Source organism: Salmo trutta, chromosome 9, assembly GCF_901001165.1.
Source record: "Salmo trutta chromosome 9, fSalTru1.1, whole genome shotgun sequence".
NCBI lineage: Eukaryota > Metazoa > Chordata > Actinopteri > Salmoniformes > Salmonidae > Salmo > Salmo trutta.
This window is the reverse complement of record NC_042965.1, coordinates 39,775,492-39,798,792: the sequence shown is the minus strand read 5'-3', so window position 1 is coordinate 39,798,792 and position 23,301 is coordinate 39,775,492. Positions and strand designations below refer to the sequence as shown.

The 23,301-nt window shown below is 43.7% G+C and overlaps 1 protein-coding gene and 1 long non-coding RNA gene across 2 annotated transcripts in view; both read right to left on the bottom strand.

Annotated features, from left to right (window-relative positions):
- Positions 1–23,301, bottom strand: part of LOC115200536 (tight junction protein ZO-2) — a gene marked incomplete in the record, with an annotated part of 222,922 nt that overhangs the window by 28,028 nt on the left and 171,593 nt on the right. Inside the window, 4 exon segments of the mRNA XM_029763667.1 lie at positions 995–1,145; positions 4,391–4,454; positions 4,914–5,062; positions 7,348–7,453. Of these exon segments, the coding sequence (XP_029619527.1) occupies positions 995–1,145; positions 4,391–4,454; positions 4,914–5,062; positions 7,348–7,453 (470 nt within the window).
- LOC115200537 (uncharacterized) lies at positions 13,349–17,030 on the bottom strand. Its single transcript, XR_003879534.1, has 2 exons — positions 16,990–17,030; positions 13,349–14,821 (listed from the first exon to the last, which is right to left on the bottom strand). It is a non-coding gene; the product is annotated as an uncharacterized LOC115200537 (long non-coding RNA).

Genomic DNA, 23,301 nt, shown 5'->3' with positions numbered 1-23,301 from the left:
GCACTATACATGCCCGTCTGAAGTTTGCCAATGAACATCTGAATGATTCAGAGGACAACTGGGTGAAAGTGTTGTGGTCAGATGAGACCAAAATTGAGCTCTTTGGCATCAACTCAACTCGCCGTGTTTGGAGGAGGAGGAATGCTGCCTATGACTCCAAGAACACCATCCCCACCGTCAAACATGGAGGTGGAAACATTATGCTTTGGGGGTGTTTTTCTGCTAAGGGGACAGGACAACTTCACCGCATCAAAGGGACGATGGATGGGGCCATGTACCGTCAAATCTTGGGTGAGAACCTCCTTCCCTCAGCCAGGACATTGAAAATGGGTCGTGGATGGGTATTCCAGCATGACAATGACCCAAAACACACGGCCAAGGCAACAAAGGAGTGGCTCAAGAAGAAGCACATTAAGGTCCTGGAGTGGCCTAGCCAGTCTCCAGACCTTAATCCCATAGAAAATCTGTGGAGGGAGCTGAAGGTTCGAGTTGCCAAACGCCAGCCTCGAAACCTTAATGACTTGGAGAAGATCTGCAAAGAGGAGTGGGACAAAATCCCTCCTGAGGTGTGTGCAAACCTGGTGGCCAACTACAAGAAACGTCTGACCTCTGTGATTGCCAACAAGGGTTTTGCCACCAAGTACTAAGTCATGTTTTGCAGAGGGGTCAAATACTTATTTCCCTCATTGCAAATCATTTTATAACATTTTTGACATGTGTTTTTCTGGATTTTTTTGTTGTTATTCTGTCTCTCACTGTTCAAATAAACCTAGCATTAAAATTATAGACTGATTATTTCTTTGTCAGTGGGCAAACATACAAAATGAGCAGGGGATCAAATACTTTTTTCCCCCATTGTACGTCTAGATTCAACACAACAGATCTTTCAGAAAGTTTGTGTTCACTTTCACAGATGTTTGCTTTGCTTTTGGTTTTACAAGTTTTGTATTGAATTCAGACGGTCAAGGCCGTTCACAGTGCCAAAGGTGGTTACCTTCATGATCTGGTCTCCAGTGCGTAGGCCTTCCTCCTCAGCAGGACTGCCCTCCTGGACGCCAGCGATGAAGATGCCCACATCGTTGCCCCCCGCCAGCCTCAGACCCACACTGTCCCCCTTCTGGAAACTCACCATTACCGTGTTAGCCCTGAATGGATGGCAAGATTACAAGTGGTTCCAGCAGGATCAACTCAGCTGGTGAAATACACACATAAACACACTGCAAAAAAAACACTCAAACTGGACAATTTGATCTCTGTCTCTACATTCAAAGTCTCAACCATGGACACTCTTACTGACAGTTGTGGCTGCTTTGCGTGATGTATTGTTGTCTCTACCTTCTTGCCCTTTGTTCTGTTGTCTGTGCCCAATAATGTTTGTACCATGTTTTGTACTGCTACCATGTTGTGCTGCAGCCATGTTGAGTTGTCATGTGGTGTTGCTCCCATGCTGTGTTGTCATGTGGTGTTGCTACCATGCTGTGTTGTCATGTGGTGTTGCCATGTTGTGTTGTGTTGCTCCTATGCTGTGTCATGTGTTGCTACCATGCTGTGTTGTCATGTGGAGTTGCTCCCATGCTGTGCTGTCATGTGGTGTTGCTCCCATGCTGTGCTGTCATGTGGTGTTGCTCCCATGCTGTGTTGTCATGTGGTGTTGCTACCATGCTGTGTTGTCATGTGGTGTTGCTACCATGCTGTGTTGTGTTGCTCCTATGCTGTATCATGTGTTGCTACCATGCTGTGTTGTCATGTGGTGTTGCTCCCATGCTGTGTTGTCATGTGGTGTTGCCATGCTGTGTTGTCATGTGGTGTTGCCATGCTGTGTTGTCATGTGGTGTTGCTACGCTGTGTTGTCATGTGGTGTTGCTACATGCTGTGTTGTCATGTGGTGTTGCTACCATGCTGTGTTGTCATGTGTTGCTCCCATGCTGTGTTGTCATGTGGTGTTGCCATGCTGTGTTGTCATGTGGTGTTGCCATGCTGTGTTGTCATGTGGTGTTGCCATGCTGTGTTGTCATGTGGTGTTGCCATGTTGTGTTGTCATGTGGTGTTGCTGCCATGCTGTGTTGTCATGTGTTGTCATGTGGTGTTGCCATGTTGTGTTGTCATGTGGTGTTGCTACCATGCTGTGTTGTCATGTGGTGTTGCTACCATGCTGTGTTGGCATGTGGTGTTGCCATGCTGTGTTGTCATGTGGTGTTGCCATGTTGTGTTGTCATGTGGTGTTGCTACCATGCTGTGTTGTCATGTGGTGTTGCCATGCTGTGTTGTCATGTGGTGTTGCCATGCTGTGTTGTCATGTGGTGTTGCCATGTTGTGTTGTCATGTGGTGTTGCTACCATGCTGTGTTGTCATGTGGTGTTGCCATGCTGTGTTGTCATGTGGTGTTGCCATGTTGTGTTGTCATGTGGTGTTGCCATGCTGTGTTGTCATGTGGTGTTGCCATGCTGTGTTGTCATGTGGTGTTGCCATGTTGTGTTGTCATGTGGTGTTGCTGCCATGCTGTGTTGTCATGTGTTGTCATGTGGTGTTGCCATGTTGTGTTGTCATGTGGTGTTGCTACCATGCTGTGTTGTCATGTGGTGTTGCTACCATGCTGTGTTGGCATGTGGTGTTGCCATGCTGTGTTGTCATGTGGTGTTGCCATGTTGTGTTGTCATGTGGTGTTGCTACCATGCTGTGTTGTCATGTGGTGTTGCCATGCTGTGTTGTCATGTGGTGTTGCCATGCTGTGTTGTCATGTGGTGTTGCCATGTTGTGTTGTCATGTGGTGTTGCTACCATGCTGTGTTGTCATGTGGTGTTGCCATGCTGTGTTGTCATGTGGTGTTGCTATGTTGTGTTGTCATGTGGTGTTGCTACCATGCTGTGTTGTCATGTGGTGTTGCTCCCATGTTGTGTTGTCATGTGGTGTTGCCATGTTGTGTTGTCATGTGGTGTTGCTACCATACTGTGTTGTCATGTGGTGTTGCTCCCATGTTGTGTTGTCATGTGGTGTTGCCATGCTGTGTTGTCATGTTGTGTTGCTACCATGCTGTGTTGTCATGTTGTGTTGCTACCATGCTGTGTTGTCATGTGGTGTTGCTACCATGCTGTGTTGTCATGTGGTGTTGCCATGCTGTGTTGTGTTGCTCCTATGCTGTGTCATGTGTTGCTACCATGCTGTGTTGTCATGTGGTGTTGCTCCCATGCTGTGCTGTCATGTGGTGTTGCTCCCATGCTGTGCTGTCATGTGGTGTTGCTCCCATGCTGTGTTGTCATGTGGTGTTGCTACCATGCTGTGTTGTCATGTGGTGTTGCTACCATGCTGTGTTGTGTTGCTCCTATGCTGTATCATGTGTTGCTACCATGCTGTGTTGTCATGTGGTGTTGCTCCCATGCTGTGTTGTCATGTGGTGTTGCCATGCTGTGTTGTCATGTGGTGTTGCTACCATGCTGTGTTGTCATGTGGTGTTTCTCCCATGTTGTGTTGTCATGTGGTGTTGCCATGCTGTGTTGTCATGTGGTGTTGCCATGTTGTGTTGTCATGTGGTGTTGCTACCATGCTGTGTTGTCATGTGGTGTTGCTCCCATGTTGTGTTGTCATGTGGTGTTGCCATGCTGTGTTGTCATGTTGTGTTGCTACCATGCTGTGTTGTCATGTTGTGTTGCTACCATGCTGTGTTGTCATGTGGTGTTGCTACCATGCTGTGTTGTCATGTGGTGTTGCTACCATGTTGTGTTGCCGTCTCAAGTTTCTCTATATGTAGTGTTGTGGTGTCTCTCTTGTCGTGATGTGTGTTTTGTCCAACATTTTTTTTATTCCAGCCCCCGTCCCCACTGGAGGCCGTTTGCCTTTTGGTAGGCCGTCATTGTAAATAATAATTTGTTCTTAACTGGCTTGTGTCAAGTTCGTGATAAGAGACGGACCAAGGCGCAGCGTGTGCTGAGTTCCACATCTTTTAAATAAGTGAAACTTCTTTAAAAAACAAAACAATAAACCAACAACGAAACGTGACAGTAGTGTTGCCACATACACAAAACAATATCCCACAACACAGGTGGGGAAAAGGGCTACCTAAATATGATCCCCAATTAGAGGCAACGATTACCAGCTGCCTCTAATTGGGAACCACACAAAACACCAACATAGAAATATAGAACTAGAACACCCCCTAGTCACGCCCTGACCTACTACACCATAGAGAACCAAGGGCTCTCTATGGTCAGGGTGTGACAGCTTGTCTAGTTAAATAAAGGTTAAATAATAAAAAGAAGAGAGGAGAGGAACACTATCACTCCTTTCATTCTCCTGCCCCTCTGACTCTTCCTCTTCCATATGTAACCTTTACTAAACAGTCAGGTCAAAAGGGTTTCTTATAGAGCAGTATAACTCTGGGCTGTGATCTACTCACCCGTAGAGCTCTTCATCCTCTGGGCTGGGGCGTAACAGGATCTTAGGAGTGGTCTTTGCTGACGCTGGAAAACAACAAACACATATGAATTAACACATCGAAACAAATAGTGACGGGTGAGTTCTCATCAATGACCACTCGGACTCGTTGGCTACATACTCATTCAGTGAAGGACAATGTCAGGTTGAAAAGCAGTAGTCTAAAAATCAGGTTACTAATGTTATAAGATTACATTTTAACAGGGCCTCGGTAGGATTTGACAGGGCCTAGGTAGGATTTGACAGGGCCTCGGTAGGATTTGACAGGGCCTCGGTAGGATTTGACAGGGCCTAGGTAGGATTTGACAGGGCCTCGGTAGGATTTGACAGGGCCTAGGTAGGATTTGACAGGGCCTCGGTAGGATTTGACAGGGCCTAGGTAGGATTTGACAGGGCCTCGGTAGGATTTGACAGGGCCTAGGTAGGATTTGAGGCCACTTGTTCTTGACGCATTGCAATGTGGGTAAAATATGCATTGTGGGTACCTGGTGGCTCGTCGAGGCGTGGTGGACCCTCTGATTCCAGGTTAGCAGGGCCTGGGGCGGGGGGGTCCTGTAGAGGGGGAACCCTGAAAGGTGAGGCCATAGCAGACATCTTGGCTACCCTTGGAGAGTCTTCCAGGCTGGTTAGAGGTCTGGGTGGGAAGGAAACACTGGACAGGTTGGACACAGGAACACTACTGGAACAGTAACTCTACCTGATCTATACTGGAACAATACTGGAACAGTAACTCTACCTGACCTACAGTATACTAGGACAATACTGGAACAGTAACTCTACCTGATCTATACTGGAACAATACTGGAACAGTAACTCTACCTGACCTACAGTATACTAGAACAATACTGGAACAGTAACTCTACCTGATCTATACTAGAACAATACTGGAACAGTACCTCTACCTGACCTACAGTATACTAGAACAATACTGGAACAGTAACTCTACCTGATCTATACTGGAACAATACTGGAACAGTAACTCTACCTGACCTACAGTATACTAGAACAATACTGGAATAGTAACTCTACCTGATCTATACTAGAACAATACTGGAACAGTAACTCTACCTGATCTATACTAGAACAATACTGGAACAGTACCTCTACCTGACCTACAGTATACTAGAACAATACTGGAACAGTAACTCTACCTGATCTATACTGGAACAATACTGGAACAGTAACTCTACCTGATCTATACTAGAACAATACTGGAACAGTAACTCTACCTGATCTATACTAGAACAATACTGGAACAGTACCTCTACCTGACCAACAGTATACTAGAACAATACTGGAACAGTAACTCTACCTGATCTATACTGGAACAATACTGGAACAGTAACTCTACCTGATCTATACTAGAACAATACTGGAGCAGTACCTCTACCTGACCAACAGTATACTAGAACAATACTGGAACAGTACCTCTACCTGACCAACAGTATACTAGAACAATACTGGAACAGTACCTCTACCTGATCTATACTGGAACAATACTGGAACAGTACCTCTACCTGACCAACAGTATACTAGAACAATACTGGAACAGTACCTCTACCTGATCTATACTAGAACAATACTGGAACAGTAACTCTACCTGACCTACAGTATACTAGAACAATACTGGAACAGTAACTCTACCTGACCTACAGTATACTAGAACAATACTGGAACAGTACCTCTACCTGATCTATACTGGAACAATACTGGAACAGTAACTCTACCTGATCTATACTAGAACAATACTGGAACAGTAACTCTACCTGACCTACAGTATACTAGAACAATACTGGAACAGTACCTCTACCTGATCTATACTGGAACAATACTGGAACAGTACCTCTACCTGACCTACAGTATACTAGAACAATACTGGAACAGTACCTCTACCTGATCTATACTGGAACAATACTGGAACAGTACCTCTACCTGACCTACAGTATATTAGAACAATACTGGAACAGTAACTCTACCTGATCTATACTGGAACAATACTGGAACAGTACCTCTACCTGACCTACAGTATATCTATCTGAACTATATTGTAACTCATCTCACATCCATCCATCCAGTCAGGTTGGATACTAAGAATGTAGTGTATTATTTATTGTACAGTAACAACTTTCATAATATTTCTGACTGAGGTACTCTGTGTTCTTCTCATATCCATCTATTCATCAACGGACAGGTTAAATTCTCTCTCTCCATCTCTATCTATTATAGAACTACTATTACTTCCTCCCTCCATCCTACCTGGAGTAGTCTCTCTCATTAGAGGAATGGGTTAAATTCTCTCTCTCCATCTCTATCTATTATAGAACTACTATTACTTCCTCCCTCCATCCTACTTGGGGTAGTCTCTGTCATTAGAGGAATGGGTTAAATTCTCTCTCTCCATCTCTATCTATTATAGAACTACTATTACTTCCTCCCTCCATCCTACCTGGAGTAGTCTCTCTCATTAGAGGAATGGGTTAAATTCTCTCTCCATCTCTATCTATTATAGAACTACTATTACTTCCTCCCTCCATCCTACCTGGGGTAGTCTCTCTCATTAGAGGAATGGGTTAAATTCTCTCTCTCCATCTCTATCTATTATAGAACTACTATTACTTCCTCCCTCCATCCTACCTGGGGTAGTCTCTCTCATTAGAGGAATGGGTTAAATTCTCTCTCTCCATCTCTATCTATTATAGAACTACTATTACTTCCTCCCTCCATCCTACCTGGGGTAGTCTCTCTCATTAGAGGAATGGGTTAAATTCTCTCTCTCCATCTCTATCTATTATAGAACTACTATTACTTCCTCCCTCCATCCTACCTGGTGTAGTCTCTCTCATTAGAGGAATGGGTTAAATTCTCTCTCTCCATCTCTATCTATTATAGAACTACTATTACTTCCTCCCTCCATCCTACCTGGAGTAGTCTCTCTCATTAGAGGAATGGGAGGACAGGTCAGACTGGCGAGATCTCCTGTCCTCCTGGGGAGAGTAGGAATGGTAGGACTCCATCTCTGAAATATCTGAGAGAAAGAGATAGAGAAAGAGAGTGAGAGACAGAGAGAGAGACAGAAAGAGATAGAGAGGGAGAGTAAGAGAGAGAGAGAGAGAGAGAGAGGGGAGAAAGAAAGAGAGAGAGGAGAGAGAGAGGGAGGAAGAGAGAGAGGTGGAGCGAGAGAGAGGGGAAAAGAGAGAGGAGAAAGAGAGAGAGGAGAGAGAGAGGGAGGAAGAGAGAGAGAGAGGGGGAGCGAGAGAGAGGGAGAAAGAGAGGGGAGAAAGAAAGAGAGAGGGGGAGAGAGTGAGAGAGAGTGAGTGAGAAACAGAGAGATTAGACATAAGCATATCGTATTCACTGTGTTCACTTCACCAGGAGAATTTGTACACCAGTGGAAACCTGATTGGTTGTCCCAAGAAGAAGGCCCATCACCAGTCTCCTAGCTGTGTTGGAATCAGATAGAGGTGGAGGAACTGAAGAATGTTCTGCCTCTCTATAACATGCTCTGAGTGACCTCACACTGCATACAGTTCTGTACTATACTGTCAATCTAATCCAGAATGACTGTTAGAAACTCTGAACGTCTGACAAAGTCATGATAAAATGGCTGACATAAAGTATTTAGTATGAAATATGATACTATCCATGACTCATAACAATTGAAGAGGTTAGTCTCCAGATCAGTGTGGCTATGTATTCTACAACTAGATAGATCAGATTAATCCAGATCAGTGTGGCTATGTATTCTACAACTAGATAGATCAGATTAATCCAGATCAGTGTGGCTATGTATTCTACAACTAGATAGATCAGATTAATCCAGATCAGTGTGGCTATGTATTCTACAACTAGATAGATCAGATTAATCCAGATCAGTGTGGCTATGTATTCTACAACTAGATAGATCAGATTAATCCAGATCAGTGTGGCTATGTATTCTACAACTAGATAGATCAGATTAATCCAGATCAGTGTGGCTATGTATTCTACAACTAGATAGATCAGATATGTATTTGATTGTCTGTCTGGTTTCATAACAGTGAAATGAAAATGTAGTGAGCCTATAGTACACTGGGCCTGTAGTACACTCCTGACACATACAGACTGTGCTGTACAGTACAGAGATCTAACAGTCCGGACACATAGAGACTGTGCTGTACAGTACAGAGATCTAACAGTCCGGACACATAGAGACTGTGCTGTACAGTACAGAGATCTAACAGTCCGGACACATAGAGACTGTGCTGTACAGTACAGAGATCTAACAGTCCGGACACATAGAGACTGTGCTGTACAGTACAGAGATCTAACAGTCCGGACACATAGAGACTGTGCTGTACAGTACAGAGATCTAACAGTACTCAGTCACTCTGCTCTGTTTATTTCCTCTGATCGCTTTGCCAATGAGATGCCTTTCATTTGTCTGTCATGGTTTTTGCCTTCTCAAACTGTGGCTGTCCTAGATTTGGGAGAGGAGGAGAGGGGAAGAAGGAGAGGATGAGGAGAGGAGGAGAGGAGGAGAAGGAGAGGATGAGGAGAGGAGGAGAGGAGGAGAAGGAGAGGATGAGGAGACGAGGAGAGGAGGAGAAGGAGAGGATGAGGAGAGGAGGAGAGGAGGAGAAGGAGAGGATGAGGAGACGAGGAGAGGAGGAGAAGGAGAGGATGAGGAGAGGAGGAGGAGACGAGGAGAGGAGGAGAAGGAGAGGATGAGGAGACGAGGAGAGGAGAAGGAGAGGATGAGGAGAGGAGGAGAGGAGGAGAGGAGGAGAAGGAGAGGATGAGGAGAGGAGGAGAGGAGAAGAAGGAGAGGTTGAGGAGACGAGGAGAGGAGAAGGGGATGTGTGTGCATGCGGAAAAGCGGGAGCCAGGTGTTAGAGAGAGAGAGAGAAAGAGAGAGAGAATGAGAGAGAGAGAGATAAAGAGAGAGGGAGAGAGACCTTGAGAGTGCCATGAGTAGATGGAAAGATCATATCTAGTGCCCTGAGTTGTTCCTTACCACGTAACACTAAGCAGGAAAAACTCCAGGCCTTTCGTTATAACCCTAAACTCTAGCCCAGAGTTTTTCCTGGTCAGAACTCAAGGCACTAGACTATACCCCATTGATCTAAGCAGTTGGCATTAGCTACAGCGTCGTAGTGTATTCTGTCTCACTCCATTAACAAATACATTTTTCACATAGAATTTTTTGGCCAATTAAAAAGGGATTTGAGTGAATGTGATAGTGACCATGGCGATGTTTCCCTGGGACAGGACATTACATCTCTTCCCTGTAGCTCAGTTGGTAGAGCATGGTGTTTGCAACACCAGGGTTGTGGGTTCGATTCCCACGGGGGGCCAGCACAGAAAAAAATGTATGAAATTGTATGAAATGTATGCATTCACTACTGTAAGTCGCTCTGGATAAGAGCGTCTGCTAAATGACTAAAATGTAAATGTAAAATCTCTATTAATTACACCAGAGTTAGAATCATTCAGACAGACTGTAGCTGTAACGCAGTAGGGAAGAACAGTGGAGGGGAAAAAGTGATGACTGGTCCTCATCAGGGAGAGAGAGAGAGAGGGAGGGAGGGAGGGAGAGGCGAGGGTGTTACTGTGAATGGTGGTGTTGTATTTGGGTGTTACTGTGAACGGTGGTGTTGCATCTGGGTGTTACTGTGAATGGTGGTGTTGTATTTGGGTGTTACTGTGAATGGTGGTGTTGCATCTGGGTGTTACTGTGAATGGTGGTGTTGTATTTGGGTGTTACTGTGAACGGTGGTGTTGCATCTGGGTGTTACTGTGAATGGTGGTGTTGTATTTGGGTGTTACTGTGAACGGTGGTGTTGCATCTGGGTGTTACTGTGAATGGTGGTGTTGTATTTGGGTGTTACTGTGAATGGTGGTGTTGTATCTGAAAGTACATGATCCGGTTGCATTAACAGTCCTCATGGGCAGCTCCTGTAAAGAACTATTGACAGACAGCCTGACAGACAGGCAGCCTGACAGACAGACAGACAGCCCGACAGACAGGCAGCCTGACAGACAGACAGACCGACAGCCCGACAGACAGACAGCCCGACAGACAGACAGCCCGACAGACAGACAGCCCGACAGACAGACAGCCCGACAGACAGACAGCCCGACAGAGATGGGTAGACAGAAAAAACAGACAGCTAGACAGACAGGAAGACAGCTAGACAGACAGGCAGACAGTCTGACAGAAAGGAAGGCGGCTAGACAGACAGGTAGATGACAGGACAGACAGGCAGACAGCCGGGCGGCTAAACATGCAAACAGACAGCTAGACAGACAGGAAGACAGCTAGACAGCCTGACAGACCGGCGGCTAGACAATCAACCCAACAAACAGACAGCCTGACAAACAGACAGACGGCTGGATAGACAGACTGGCTGGCAGACAGACAGACGACAGATAGACAGACTGACAGGCAGCCCAACAGACAGCCTGACAGACAAATGGCTAGACAGACAGGCAGATGGCTGGACAGACAGGCAGACAGCTGGACAGAAAGACAGCTGGACAGACAGATAGCACAACAGAAGGCTGGACAGACAGACAAACAGACACAGATGGCTAGCTAGACAGACAGACAGACAGACAGAAAGCCCGACAGACCGACCCGACAAACATCCCGACAGAGAGACATGCCTCTCATAAGAAAAAGTTGTGTATTTCTAGCAGGAGAGCCACACATAATAATAACTGGTGGGTATTAAAATAAGAGAGAGGTGCATGGGTTTATTGACGGGTGAATTGAAACATGGAAACATGAAATGAACAGGTCAAAGCTTGTGCACTGTGGTTGGTTTAACCGGTGTGTTTGGTGTTCGTACTGAACAGAGTGGTCTGGTTTTGTCTCCGTTAGTCTAGACTCTAGATAAATAAACAGATAAATATTGGTGGTATTTACTGGTTGCCCTTTTGTCATGGCAACGGGCCACAAATCTTGCTGCAACGGGTCACAAATCTTGCTGCAACGGGCCACAAATCTTGCTGCAACGGGCCACAAATCTTGCTGCTGTGATGGCACACTGCAGTATTTCGCCTAACAGATATGGGAGTTTATCAATGTCTGAGGGAAATATGTGTCTCTAATATGGTCATACATTTGGCAGGAGGTTAGGAAGTGCAGCTCAGTTTTCACCTCATTTTGTGGCCAGTGTGCACATAGCCTGTCTTCTCTCGAGATCCAGGTCTCTCAATAGCAAGGCTATGCTCAATGAGTCTGTACATAGTCAAGGATTTTCTTAATTTTGGGTCAGTCACAGTGGTCAGGTATTCTGTCACTGTACTCTCTGTTTAGGGCCAGGTAGCATTTGTGGTTGATTCTTTCAAGGGTGTCAAATAGTGATTTTTTTGTTTTCTCATGATTTGGTTGGATCTACTTGTGTTTCTGTCCTGGGGCTCTGTGGGGTGTGTTTGTGAAGATTTTTAGTCAGATCCTATTCCTATGTCAAGTTTTATGTTCCCTTTGATGGCGTAGAAGGCTAGACAATCAACCCAACAAACAGCCTGGCAAACAGACAGTCGGCTGGATTGACAGACCGACAGAAAGACAGGCTGACAGTGATCCTGTTCTTCTCTGTTCTCCCGTTCCCTGTCTTCAGCCTATAGGGGCCTTCAGGCACACACTACTTCCTGGTAATCAGCCTATCCGCGCTGATTTACTGTGACAGTTGACAGGCAGGGAAGTCAGGTCTGTTTTCACGGGCTGGACTGAGATCAGTCTATCACAGCCACAATGACAGGAACAGACCATGTATGATTAGCCCTGAAAATAACATGGTAATGTGATGCTGTATGTTGAACAAACAATATAGGTTGAGACAAAAACACTGCCACTAATTCACTCAAATTCCGTAGTATTCAACTCCTGTTAAACACTGAAGGAAGAAAATTAATATGTTGTTACTATGGTTATAATGATGAGGTAATCTTGCCTTGGTTTTTCATGCAACTTCCTGTATTTGGAATGGAATAGTAGTCAAGTTACTAAGTTGTTGCAGGTTTTCACTAATGACAGAATATGGTGTACTCAGTATTAAAGCTATGGGAAGAATAACAATTCACTTTAAGTGGTACAAAGCTAAGATGTATTTGTTCTGTATGTACTTTTAAGTACGATTAAATGTACAGTAAAATATTTATACTAAATGGACAGTAAAAAGAAAACGTGTTTTCCATTGGCATTATTCAACCTACTGTACTTAATAAATCACACAGTACAAAATAGAAAGTGATTAAAATACTTTATTCGTTTTAGGAAAGTGTAAAAAAAAATAAAGTATAATAGCAAAAAGGAAGTGCAAAGTGTAAAAGCTTGACAACTTGTAGCAGTGTTGTGGCACGGTTCATTTTTACAGCTTAAAGGCAACCAAACGGTACTGTAGTGTGAGTCTGTCTTGGGTGGGCCTTCATCTAATAGTATGACATTTAATCTGGAAGAGAGAAGACAAAAAGGATTTCTCTTTTGTTGGCTACACTGTATATTCTGTTTAACTTCCTAGTATGAGTTAGTAGTGTACTTAGGCTAGTAAATAGTGTACTTAGGCTAGTAAATAGTGTACTACTAGGCTAGTAAATAGTGTACTTAGGCTAGTAAATAGTGTACTTAGGCTAGTAAATAGTGTACTTAGGCTAGTAAATAGTGTACTTAGGCTAGTAAATAGTGTACTTAGGCTAGTAAATAGTGTACTTAGGCTAGTAATGAACCACTTTAGGTGACTCTGTCTGTCCTAGAAGTAAACTAAGTAAACTAAGAATGGACTGGGTGACCTCTGTGACATGACAGTGACAATACATCATATCGTGTCCCTTTTTATTTTTAACCCGTTAAAAGCCAGATATTTTTACCTCAACAGGACCGTGGCCTGATTGGTGGCTGTCAACTCTTGAGGAATGTTTAAATAATGTCATTGAATACTTTTGAATATGGTTTTCTACTGATGACTAATATAGAGTATCTTCACACTCCTAAACTCATCTGTATCAGCTGTAATATATTTCCTATTTGACCCCTTTAATCTGCAAATGTAAAGTACACAACATTATCAATTGAAGTGATTAGACCGTATTCATGCTTATGAAACACCCAGTGTTGAGTCAAAGAATGGTTGGTTTTCATGATCATGATGACTGTATAGTGTTGCCAATGAGACTTGGCAACCCAATGAGATTCGGCAACCCAATGAGATTTGGCAACCCAACGAGATTTGGCAACACTATACTGTACTGTAGAGTGTAGTGTTGTCATGATACCAGAATTCTGACTTCGATACCGATACCAGGTTAAGTATCACGATACTCGATAGCAAAACGATACGATAACGAAACGATAGTCGATACCAGAACGATACTCGATACCGAAACGATAGTCGATACCAGAACGATACTCGATACCAGAACGATACTCGATACCAGAACGATACTCGATACCAGAACGATAGTCGATACCAGAACAATACTTGACACCAAACGATCCCACAGCAAAAACATTTGGCACATTAGCTAAAATCAGAGAATAACCTCTGAGCGTTATTAAAAACAAAACATTGAACAATATGTTTATAACTGGCAGAACAGCTGAAATAATAAAATAATAAAACATATTCTATATGCTATTTCTTTCAAAAATAAAACACCATATTAAATAACACAAGAATACCTTCAATGTTCCTCATGCAAAACCATATATGAGACTCAGAGCATACAAAATAATTTTACAATTATATCTAAACTGTTTTAAAATGTAATTTGACACATATCAGGGTTAATTTTCTCATCTATGTTCATAATATTGGGTCAAATGACATTCAGTATATATACTTATATGATAGATTATTCATTACAGCTAAATAATTGTATTTATTATGACACAGAACACTTAGAAGCTCATTTCAGAAACTTCTATATTGCAATAGTCTACACACCATAGCTATGCAATGGATTTTACATAGCATACTACAATTCCCATAGTGCATTTCATCTATCAGGGTGCAATGCTCCGCACAGGGCTGATGACTGGCTACTGCGAGTAATGATGGGAAGTTCGGCTCTTTTAACTTACTTGGATCATTTCGACTCATTCAGTCAAAATAAAACATCTTTTGACTCATTTTGTTCATTTGAGTTGGTAATGCCCAGAGCACGCAGGACCCGCTATTAGTGAAGGATGAACTGAAAACCCAAAAGTGTCATAATTCTACAAGCCTCTCCTTCACATGTCGTTCACCATAACGGGCTTAATTGGAGTGGTTATTTTTCGACAGAGTTGTAAACGTGTGCTTTAAACAATGTACATTTGTTGGTTACAAATACGATTATTTCTTGGTACATTTGAAACGAGGTCTAGTTGTGGACACAACCACACTAAGGAAAAAAAGGGAAAGGGGGATATCTAGTCAGTTATACAACTGAAAGGGGGATACCTAGTCAGTTGTACAACTGAAAGGAAAGGGGGATACCTAGTCAGTTATACAACTGAAAGGAAAGGGGGATACCTAGTCAGTTATACAACTGAAAGGAAAGGGGGATACCTAGTCAGTTGTACAACAGAAAGGGGGATACCTAGTCAGTTATACAACTGAAAGGAAAGGGGGATACCTAGTCAGTTGTACAACAGAAAGGGGGATACCTAGTCAGTTATACAACTGAAAGGAAAGGGGGATACCTAGTCAGTTATACAACTGAAAGGAAAGGGGGATACCTAGTCAGTTGTACAACTGAAAGGGGGATACCTAGTCAGTTATACAACTGAAAGGAAAGGGGGATACCTAGTCAGTTATACAACTGAAAGGAAAGGGGGATACCTAGTCAGTTGTACAACTGAAAGGGGGATATCTAGTCAGTTATACAACTGAAAGGGAAAGGGGGATACCTAGTCAGTTATACAACTGAAAGGAAAGGGGGATACCTAGTCAGTTATACAACTGAAAGGGGGATACCTAGTCAGTTATACAACTGAAAGGAAAGGGGGATACCTAGTCAGTTATACAACTGAAAGGAAAGGGGGATACCTAGTCAGTTATACAACTGAAAGGAAAGAGGGATACCTAGTCAGTTGTACAACTGAAAGGAAAGGGGGATACCTAGTCAGTTGTACAACTGAAAGGAAAGGGGGATACCTAGTCAGTTGTACAACAGAAAGGAAAGGGGGATACCTAGTCAGTTGTACAACTGAAAGGAAAGGGGGATACCTAGTCAGTTGTACAACTGAAAGGGGGATACCTAGTCAGTTATACAACTGAAAGGAAAGGGGGATACCTAGTCAGTTATACAACTGAAAGGGAAAGGGGGATACCTAGTCAGTTATACAACTGAAAGGAAAGGGGGATACCTAGTCAGTTATACAACTGAAAGGAAAGGGGGATACCTAGTCAGTTATACAACTGAAAGGGGGATACCTAGTCAGTTATACACCTGAAAGGAAAGGGGGATACCTAGTCAGTTATACAACTGAAAGGAAAGGGGGATACCTAGTCAGTTATACAACTGAAAGGGGGATACCTAGTCAGTTATACAACTGAAAGGGGGATACCTAGTCAGTTATACAACTGAAAGGAAAGGGGGATACCTAGTCAGTTATACAACTGAAAGGGGGATACCTAGTCAGTTGTACAACTGAAAGGGAAAGGGGGATACCTAGTCAGTTATACAACTGAAAGGAAAGAGGGATACCTAGTCAGTTATACAACTGAAAGGAAAGAGGGATACCTAGTCAGTTGTACAACTGAAAGGAGGATACCTAGTCAGTTATACAACTGAAAGGAAAGGGGGATACCTAGTCAGTTATACAACAGAAAGGGGGATACCTAGTCAGTTATACAACTGAAAGGAAAGGGGGATACCTAGTCAGTTATACAACTGAAAGGAAAGGGGGATACCTAGTCAGTTATACAACTGAAAGGAAAGGGGGATACCTAGTCAGTTGTACAACAGAAAGGGGGATACCTAGTCAGTTGTACAACTGAAAGGAAAGGGGGATACCTAGTCAGTTATACAACTGAAAGGGGGATACCTAGTCAGTTATACAACTGAAAGGAAAGGGGGATACCTAGTCAGTTATACAACTGAAAGGGGGATATCTAGTCAGTTATACAACTGAAAGGAAAGGGGGATACCTAGTCAGTTATACAACTGAAAGGAAAGGGGGATACCTAGTCAGTTATACAACTGAAAGGAAAGGGGGATACCTAGTCAGTTATACAACTGAAAGGGAAAGGGGGATACCTAGTCAGTTGTACAACAGAAAGGGGGATACCTAGTCAGTTATACAACTGAAAGGAAAGGGGGATACCTAGTCAGTTGTACAACTGAAAGGAAAGGGGGATACCTAGTCAGTTATACAACTGAAAGGGAAAGGGGGATACCTAGTCAGTTATACAACTGAAAGGGGGATATCTAGTCAGTTATACAACTGAAAGGGGGATATCTAGTCAGTTATACAACTGAAAGGAAAGGGGGATACCTAGTCAGTTGTACAACTGAAAGGGGGATATCTAGTCAGTTATACAACTGAAAGGGGGATACCTAGTCAGTTATACAACTGAAAGGAAAGGGGGATACCTAGTCAGTTATACAACAGAAAGGAAAGGGGGATACCTAGTCAGTTATACAACTGAAAGGAAAGGGGGATACCTAGACAGTTATACAACTGAAAGGGGGATACCTAGTCAGTTATACAACTGAAAGGAAAGGGGGATACCTAGTCAGTTGTACAACTGAAAGGAAAGGGGGATACCTAGTCAGTTATACAACTGAAAGGGGGATACCTAGTCAGTTATACAACTGAAAGGGGGATACCTAGTCAGTTGTACAACTGAAAGGAAAGAGGGATACCTAGTCAGTTATACAACTGAAAGGAAAGGGGGATATCTAGTCAGTTGTACAACTGAAAGGAAAGGGGGATACCTAGTCAGTTATACAACTGAAAGGAAAGGGGGATACCTAGTCAGTTGTACAAGTGAAAGGAAAGGGGGATACCTAGTCAGTTATACAACTGAAAGGGGGATACCTAGTCAGTTATACAACTGAAAGGAAAGGGGGATACCTAGTCAGTTATACAACTCAAAGGAAAGGGGGGATACCTAGTCAGTTGTACAACTGAAAGGAAAGGGGGATACCTAGTCAGTTATACAACTGAAAGGAAAGGGGGATACCTAGTCAGTTGTACAACTGAAAGGGAAAGGGGGATACCTAGTCAGTTATACAACAGAAAGGGGGATACCTAGTCAGTTGTACAACTGAAAGGAAAGGGGGATACCTAGTCAGTTATACAACTGAAAGGAAAGGAGGATACCTAGTCAGTTATACAACAGAAAGGGGGATACCTAGTCAGTTATACAACTGAAAGGAAAGGGGGATACCTAGTCAGTTATACAACTGAAAGGGAAAGGGGGATACCTAGTCAGTTGTACAACTGAAAGGAAAGGGGGATACCTAGTCAGTTGTACAACTGAAAGGGGGATACCTAGTCAGTTATACAACTGAAAGGGAAAGGGGGATACCTAGTCAGTTATACAACTGAAAGGAAAGGGGGATACCTAGTCAGTTATACAACTGAAAGGAAAGGGGGATACCTAGTCAGTTATACAACTGAAAGGGAAAGGGGGATACCTAGTCAGTTGTACAACTGAAAGGGGGATACCTAGTCAGTTATACAACTGAAAGGAAAGGGGGATACCTAGTCAGTTATACAACAGAAAGGGGGATACCTAGTCAGTTATACAACTGAAAGGAAAGGGGGATACCTAGTCAGTTATACAACAGAAAGGGGGATACCTAGTCAGTTATACAACTGAAAGGAAAAGGGGATACCTAGTCAGTTGTACAACTGAAAGGAAAGGGGGATACCTAGTCAGTTATACAACAGAAAGGGGGATACCTAGTCAGTTATACAACTGAAAGGAAAGGGGGATACCTAGTCAGTTATACAACTGAAAGGAAAGGGGGATATCTAGTCAGTTATACAACTGAAAGGAAAGGGGGATACCTAGTCAGTTATACAACTGAAAGGAAAGGGGGATACCTAGTCAGTTATACAACTGAAAGGAAAGGGGGATACCTAGTCAGTTATACAACTGAAAGGAAAGGGGGATACCTAGTCAGTTGTACAACTGAAAGGAAAGGGGGATACCTAGTCAGTTATACAACTGAAAGGAAAGGAGGATACCTAGTCAGTTATACAAGTGAAAGGAAAGGGGGATACCTAGTCAGTTATACAACTGAAAGGAAAGGGGGATACCTAGTCAGTTATACAACTGAAAGGAAAGGGGGATACCTAGTCAGTTATACAACAGAAAGGGGGATACCTAGTCAGTTATACAACTGAAAGGAAAGGGGGATACCTAGTCAGTTATACAACTGAAAGGGAAAGGGGGATACCTAGTCAGTTGTACAACTGAAAGGAAAGGGGGATACCTAGTCAGTTATACAACTGAAAGGGAAAGGGGGATACCTAGTCAGTTGTACAACTGAAAGGGGGATACCTAGTCAGTTATACAACTGAAAGGGAAAGGGGGATACCTAGTCAGTTGTACAACTGAAAGGGGGATACCTAGTCAGTTATACAACTGAAAGGAAAGGGGGATACCTAGTCAGTTATACAACAGAAAGGGGGATACCTAGTCAGTTATACAACTGAAAGGAAAGGGGGATACCTAGTCAGTTATACAACAGAAAGGGGGGATACCTAGTCAGTTATACAACAGAAAGGGGGATACCTAGTCAGTTATACAACTGAAAGGAAAGGGGGATACCTAGTCAGTTATACAACTGAAAGGGGGATACCTAGTCAGTTGTACAACTGAAAGGGGGATACCTAGTCAGTTGTACAACTGAAAGGAAAGGGGGATACCTAGTCAGTTATACAACAGAAAGGGGGATACCTAGTCAGTTATACAACTGAAAGGAAAGGGGGATACCTAGTCAGTTATACAACTGAAAGGAAAGGGGGGATATCTAGTCAGTTATACAACTGAAAGGAAAGGGGGGATACCTAGTCAGTTATACAACTGAAAGGAAAGGGGGATACCTAGTCAGTTATACAACTGAAAGGAAAGGGGGATACCTAGTCAGTTATACAACTGAAAGGAAAGGGGGGATACCTAGTCAGTTGTACAACTGAAAGGAAAGGGGGATACCTAGTCAGTTATACAACTGAAAGGAAAGGGGGATACCTAGTCAGTTATACAACTGAAAGGAAAGGGGGATACCTAGTCAGTTATACAACTGAAAGGAAAGGGGGGATACCTAGTCAGTTGTACAACAGAAAGGAAAGGGGGATACCTAGTCAGTTATACAACTGAAAGGAAAGGGGGATACCTAGTCAGTTATACAACTGAAAGGAAAGGGGGATACCTAGTCAGTTATACAACTGAAAGGAAAGGGGGATACCTAGTCAGTTGTACAACTGAAAGGAAAGGGGGATACCTAGTCAGTTATACAACTGAAAGGAAAGGAGGATACCTAGTCAGTTATACAAGTGAAAGGAAAGGGGGATACCTAGTCAGTTATACAACTGAAAGGAAAGGGGGATACCTAGTCAGTTATACAAGTGAAAGGAAAGGGGGATACCTAGTCAGTTATACAACTGAAAGGAAAGGGGGATACCTAGTCAGTTATACAACTGAAAGGAAAGGGGGATACCTAGTCAGTTATACAACTGAAAGGAAAGGGGGATACCTAGTCAGTTATACAACAGAAAGGGGGATACCTAGTCAGTTATACAACTGAAAGGAAAGGGGGATACCTAGTCAGTTATACAACTGAAAGGGAAAGGGGGATACCTAGTCAGTTGTACAACTGAAAGGAAAGGGGGATACCTAGTCAGTTATACAAGTGAAAGGAAAGGAGGATACCTAGTCAGTTATACAACTGAAAGGAAAGGGGGATACCTAGTCAGTTATACAACTGAAAGGAAAGGGGGATACCTAGTCAGTTATACAACAGAAAGGGGGATACCTAGTCAGTTATACAACTGAAAGGAAAGGGGGATACCTAGTCAGTTATACAACTGAAAGGGAAAGGGGGATACCTAGTCAGTTGTACAACTGAAAGGAAAGGGGGATACCTAGTCAGTTATACAACTGAAAGGGAAAGGGGGATACCTAGTCAGTTGTACAACTGAAAGGGGGATACCTAGTCAGTTATACAACTGAAAGGGAAAGGGGGATACCTAGTCAGTTGTACAACTGAAAGGGGGATACCTAGTCAGTTATACAACTGAAAGGAAAGGGGGATACCTAGTCAGTTATACAACAGAAAGGGGGATACCTAGTCAGTTATACAACTGAAAGGAAAGGGGGATACCTAGTCAGTTATACAACAGAAAGGGGGATACCTAGTCAGTTATACAACAGAAAGGGGGATACCTAGTCAGTTATACAACTGAAAGGAAAGGGGGATACCTAGTCAGTTATACAACTGAAAGGGGGATACCTAGTCAGTTGTACAACTGAAAGGGGGATACCTAGTCAGTTGTACAACTGAAAGGAAAGGGGGATACCTAGTCAGTTGTACAACTGAAAGGAAAGGGGGATACCTAGTCAGTTGTACAACTGAAAGGAAAGGGGGATACCTAGTCAGTTATACAACTGAAAGGAAAGGGGGATACCTAGTCAGTTATACAACTGAAAGGGGGATATCTAGTCAGTTGTACAACTGAAAGGAAAGGGGGATACCTAGTCAGTTATACAACTGAAAGGAAAGGGGGATACCTAGTCAGTTATACAACTGAAAGGAAAGGGGGATACCTAGTCAGTTGTACAACTGAAAGGAAAGGGGGATACCTAGTCAGTTGTACAACTGAAAGGAAAGGGGGATACCTAGTCAGTTATACAACTGAAATGAGTCTTCCGCATTTAACCCAACCCCTCTGAGTCAGAGACTAGATTGTGACTCTTGGTGGAATGTCTTGCTTGACTGCCATTGGATAAGCACAATGTCATTTGCAAACTGCAGACCCCCAAACGATTCGTTCTCGAATTCCAGTTTGTTGAGCAGATTTGATTTGATTAGGATCCCCAATGAATGAATCGTTTGGGAACTGAATGAATCGTTTGTGAACTGCACATCACGAACTGAGACAAAAGCAAAGTAGTCTAGCTAAATATATTGCTGTCATAGCTACGTTGTGACGACATTAATTTTGGGTTGTAATTATATTACAATGCTCACATGAATGTCATGCTGAATATATTATGTTCATGTAATCTGAATTGAGTTGCTTGTAGAATAACTTCACAATGCAAATGTTGTGTGAAAAATAGTTTTTATGTAGTTTTGTAACACCTTTTGTTTAGTTGTTTCAGTAGGCTGGTCCTCATCTGCTCTGTAAGCAAAGTATTCCCATAGTTCACTTCTGGAGCCAGTTTAGTCAACAAGCTGTGGGCGTGGAGGTATGATGTCTTCATGAGAAGAACCTATGCTCTCACACTTTTCTCTCTCGCTCGCATCTCAAAAGTGTCTCGCGCCGTATCAGCTGCATGCGCAAGTAGCCTGGCTAGCTTACTACTGCCCCCTTGAGAAGACAAGTAGCCTGGATAGCTTACTACTGTCCCCTTGAGAAGACAAGTAGCCTGGATAGCTTACTACTGTCCCCTAGAGAAGACAAGTATCCTGGCTAGCTTACTACTGCCCCCTAGAGAAGACAAGTATCCTGGCTAGCTTACTACTGCCCCCTTGAGAAGACAAGTAGCCTGGATAGCTTACTACTGCCCCCTTGAGAAGACAAGTAGCCTGGCTAGCTTACTACTGTCCCCTTGAGAAGACAAGTAGCCTGGCTAGCTTACTACTGCCCCCTTGAGAAGACAAGTAGCCTGGCTAGCTTACTACTGCCCCCTTGAGAAGACAAGTAGCCTGGCTAGCTTACTACTGCCCCCTTGAGAAGACAAGTAGCCTGGCTAGCTTACTACTGTCCCCTTGAGAAGACAAGTAGCCTGGCTAGCTTACTACTGCCCCTTTGAGAAGACAAGTAGCCTGGCTAGCTTACTACTGCCCCCTTGAGAAGACAAGTAGCCTGGCTAGCTTACTACTGCCCCCTTGAGAAGACAAGTAGCCTGGCTAGCTTACTACTGCCCCCTTGAGAAGACAAGTAGCCTGGCTAACTTACTACCGCCCCCTTGAGAAGACAAGTAGCCTGGCTAGCTTACTACCGCCCCCTTGAGAAGACAAGTAGCCTGGCTAGCTTACTACCGCCCCCTTGAGAAGACAAGTAGCCTGGCTAGCTTACTACCGCCCCCTTGAGAAGACAAGTAGCCTGGCTAGCTTACTACCGCCCCCTTGAGAAGACAAGTAGCCTGGCTAGCTTACTACCGCCCCCTAGAGAAGACAAGTATCCTGGCTAGCTTACTACTGCCCCCTTGAGAAGACAAGTAGCCTGGATAGCTTACTACTGCCCCCTTGAGAAGACAAGTAGCCTGGCTAGCTTACTACTGTCCCCTTAAGAAGACAAGTAGGCTGGCTAGCTTACTACTGCCCCCTTGAGAAGACAAGTAGCCTGGCTAGCTTACTACTGCCCCCTTGAGAAGACAAGTAGCCTGGCTAGCTTACTACTGCCCCCTTGAGAAGACAAGTAGCCTGGCTAGCTTACTACCGCCCCCTTGAGAAGACAAGTAGCCTGGCTAGCTTACTACTGCCCCCTTGAGAAGACAAGTAGCCTGGCTAGCTTACTACCGCCCCCTTGAGAAGACAAGTAGCCTGCCTAGCTTACTACTGCCCCCTTGAGAAGACAAGTAGCCTGGCTAGCTTACTACCGCCCCCTTGAGAAGACAAGTAGCCTGCCTAGCTTACTACTGCCCCCTTGAGAAGACAAGTAGCCTGGCTAGCTTACTACTGCCCCCTTGAGAAGACAAGTAGCCTGGCTAGCTTACTACTGCC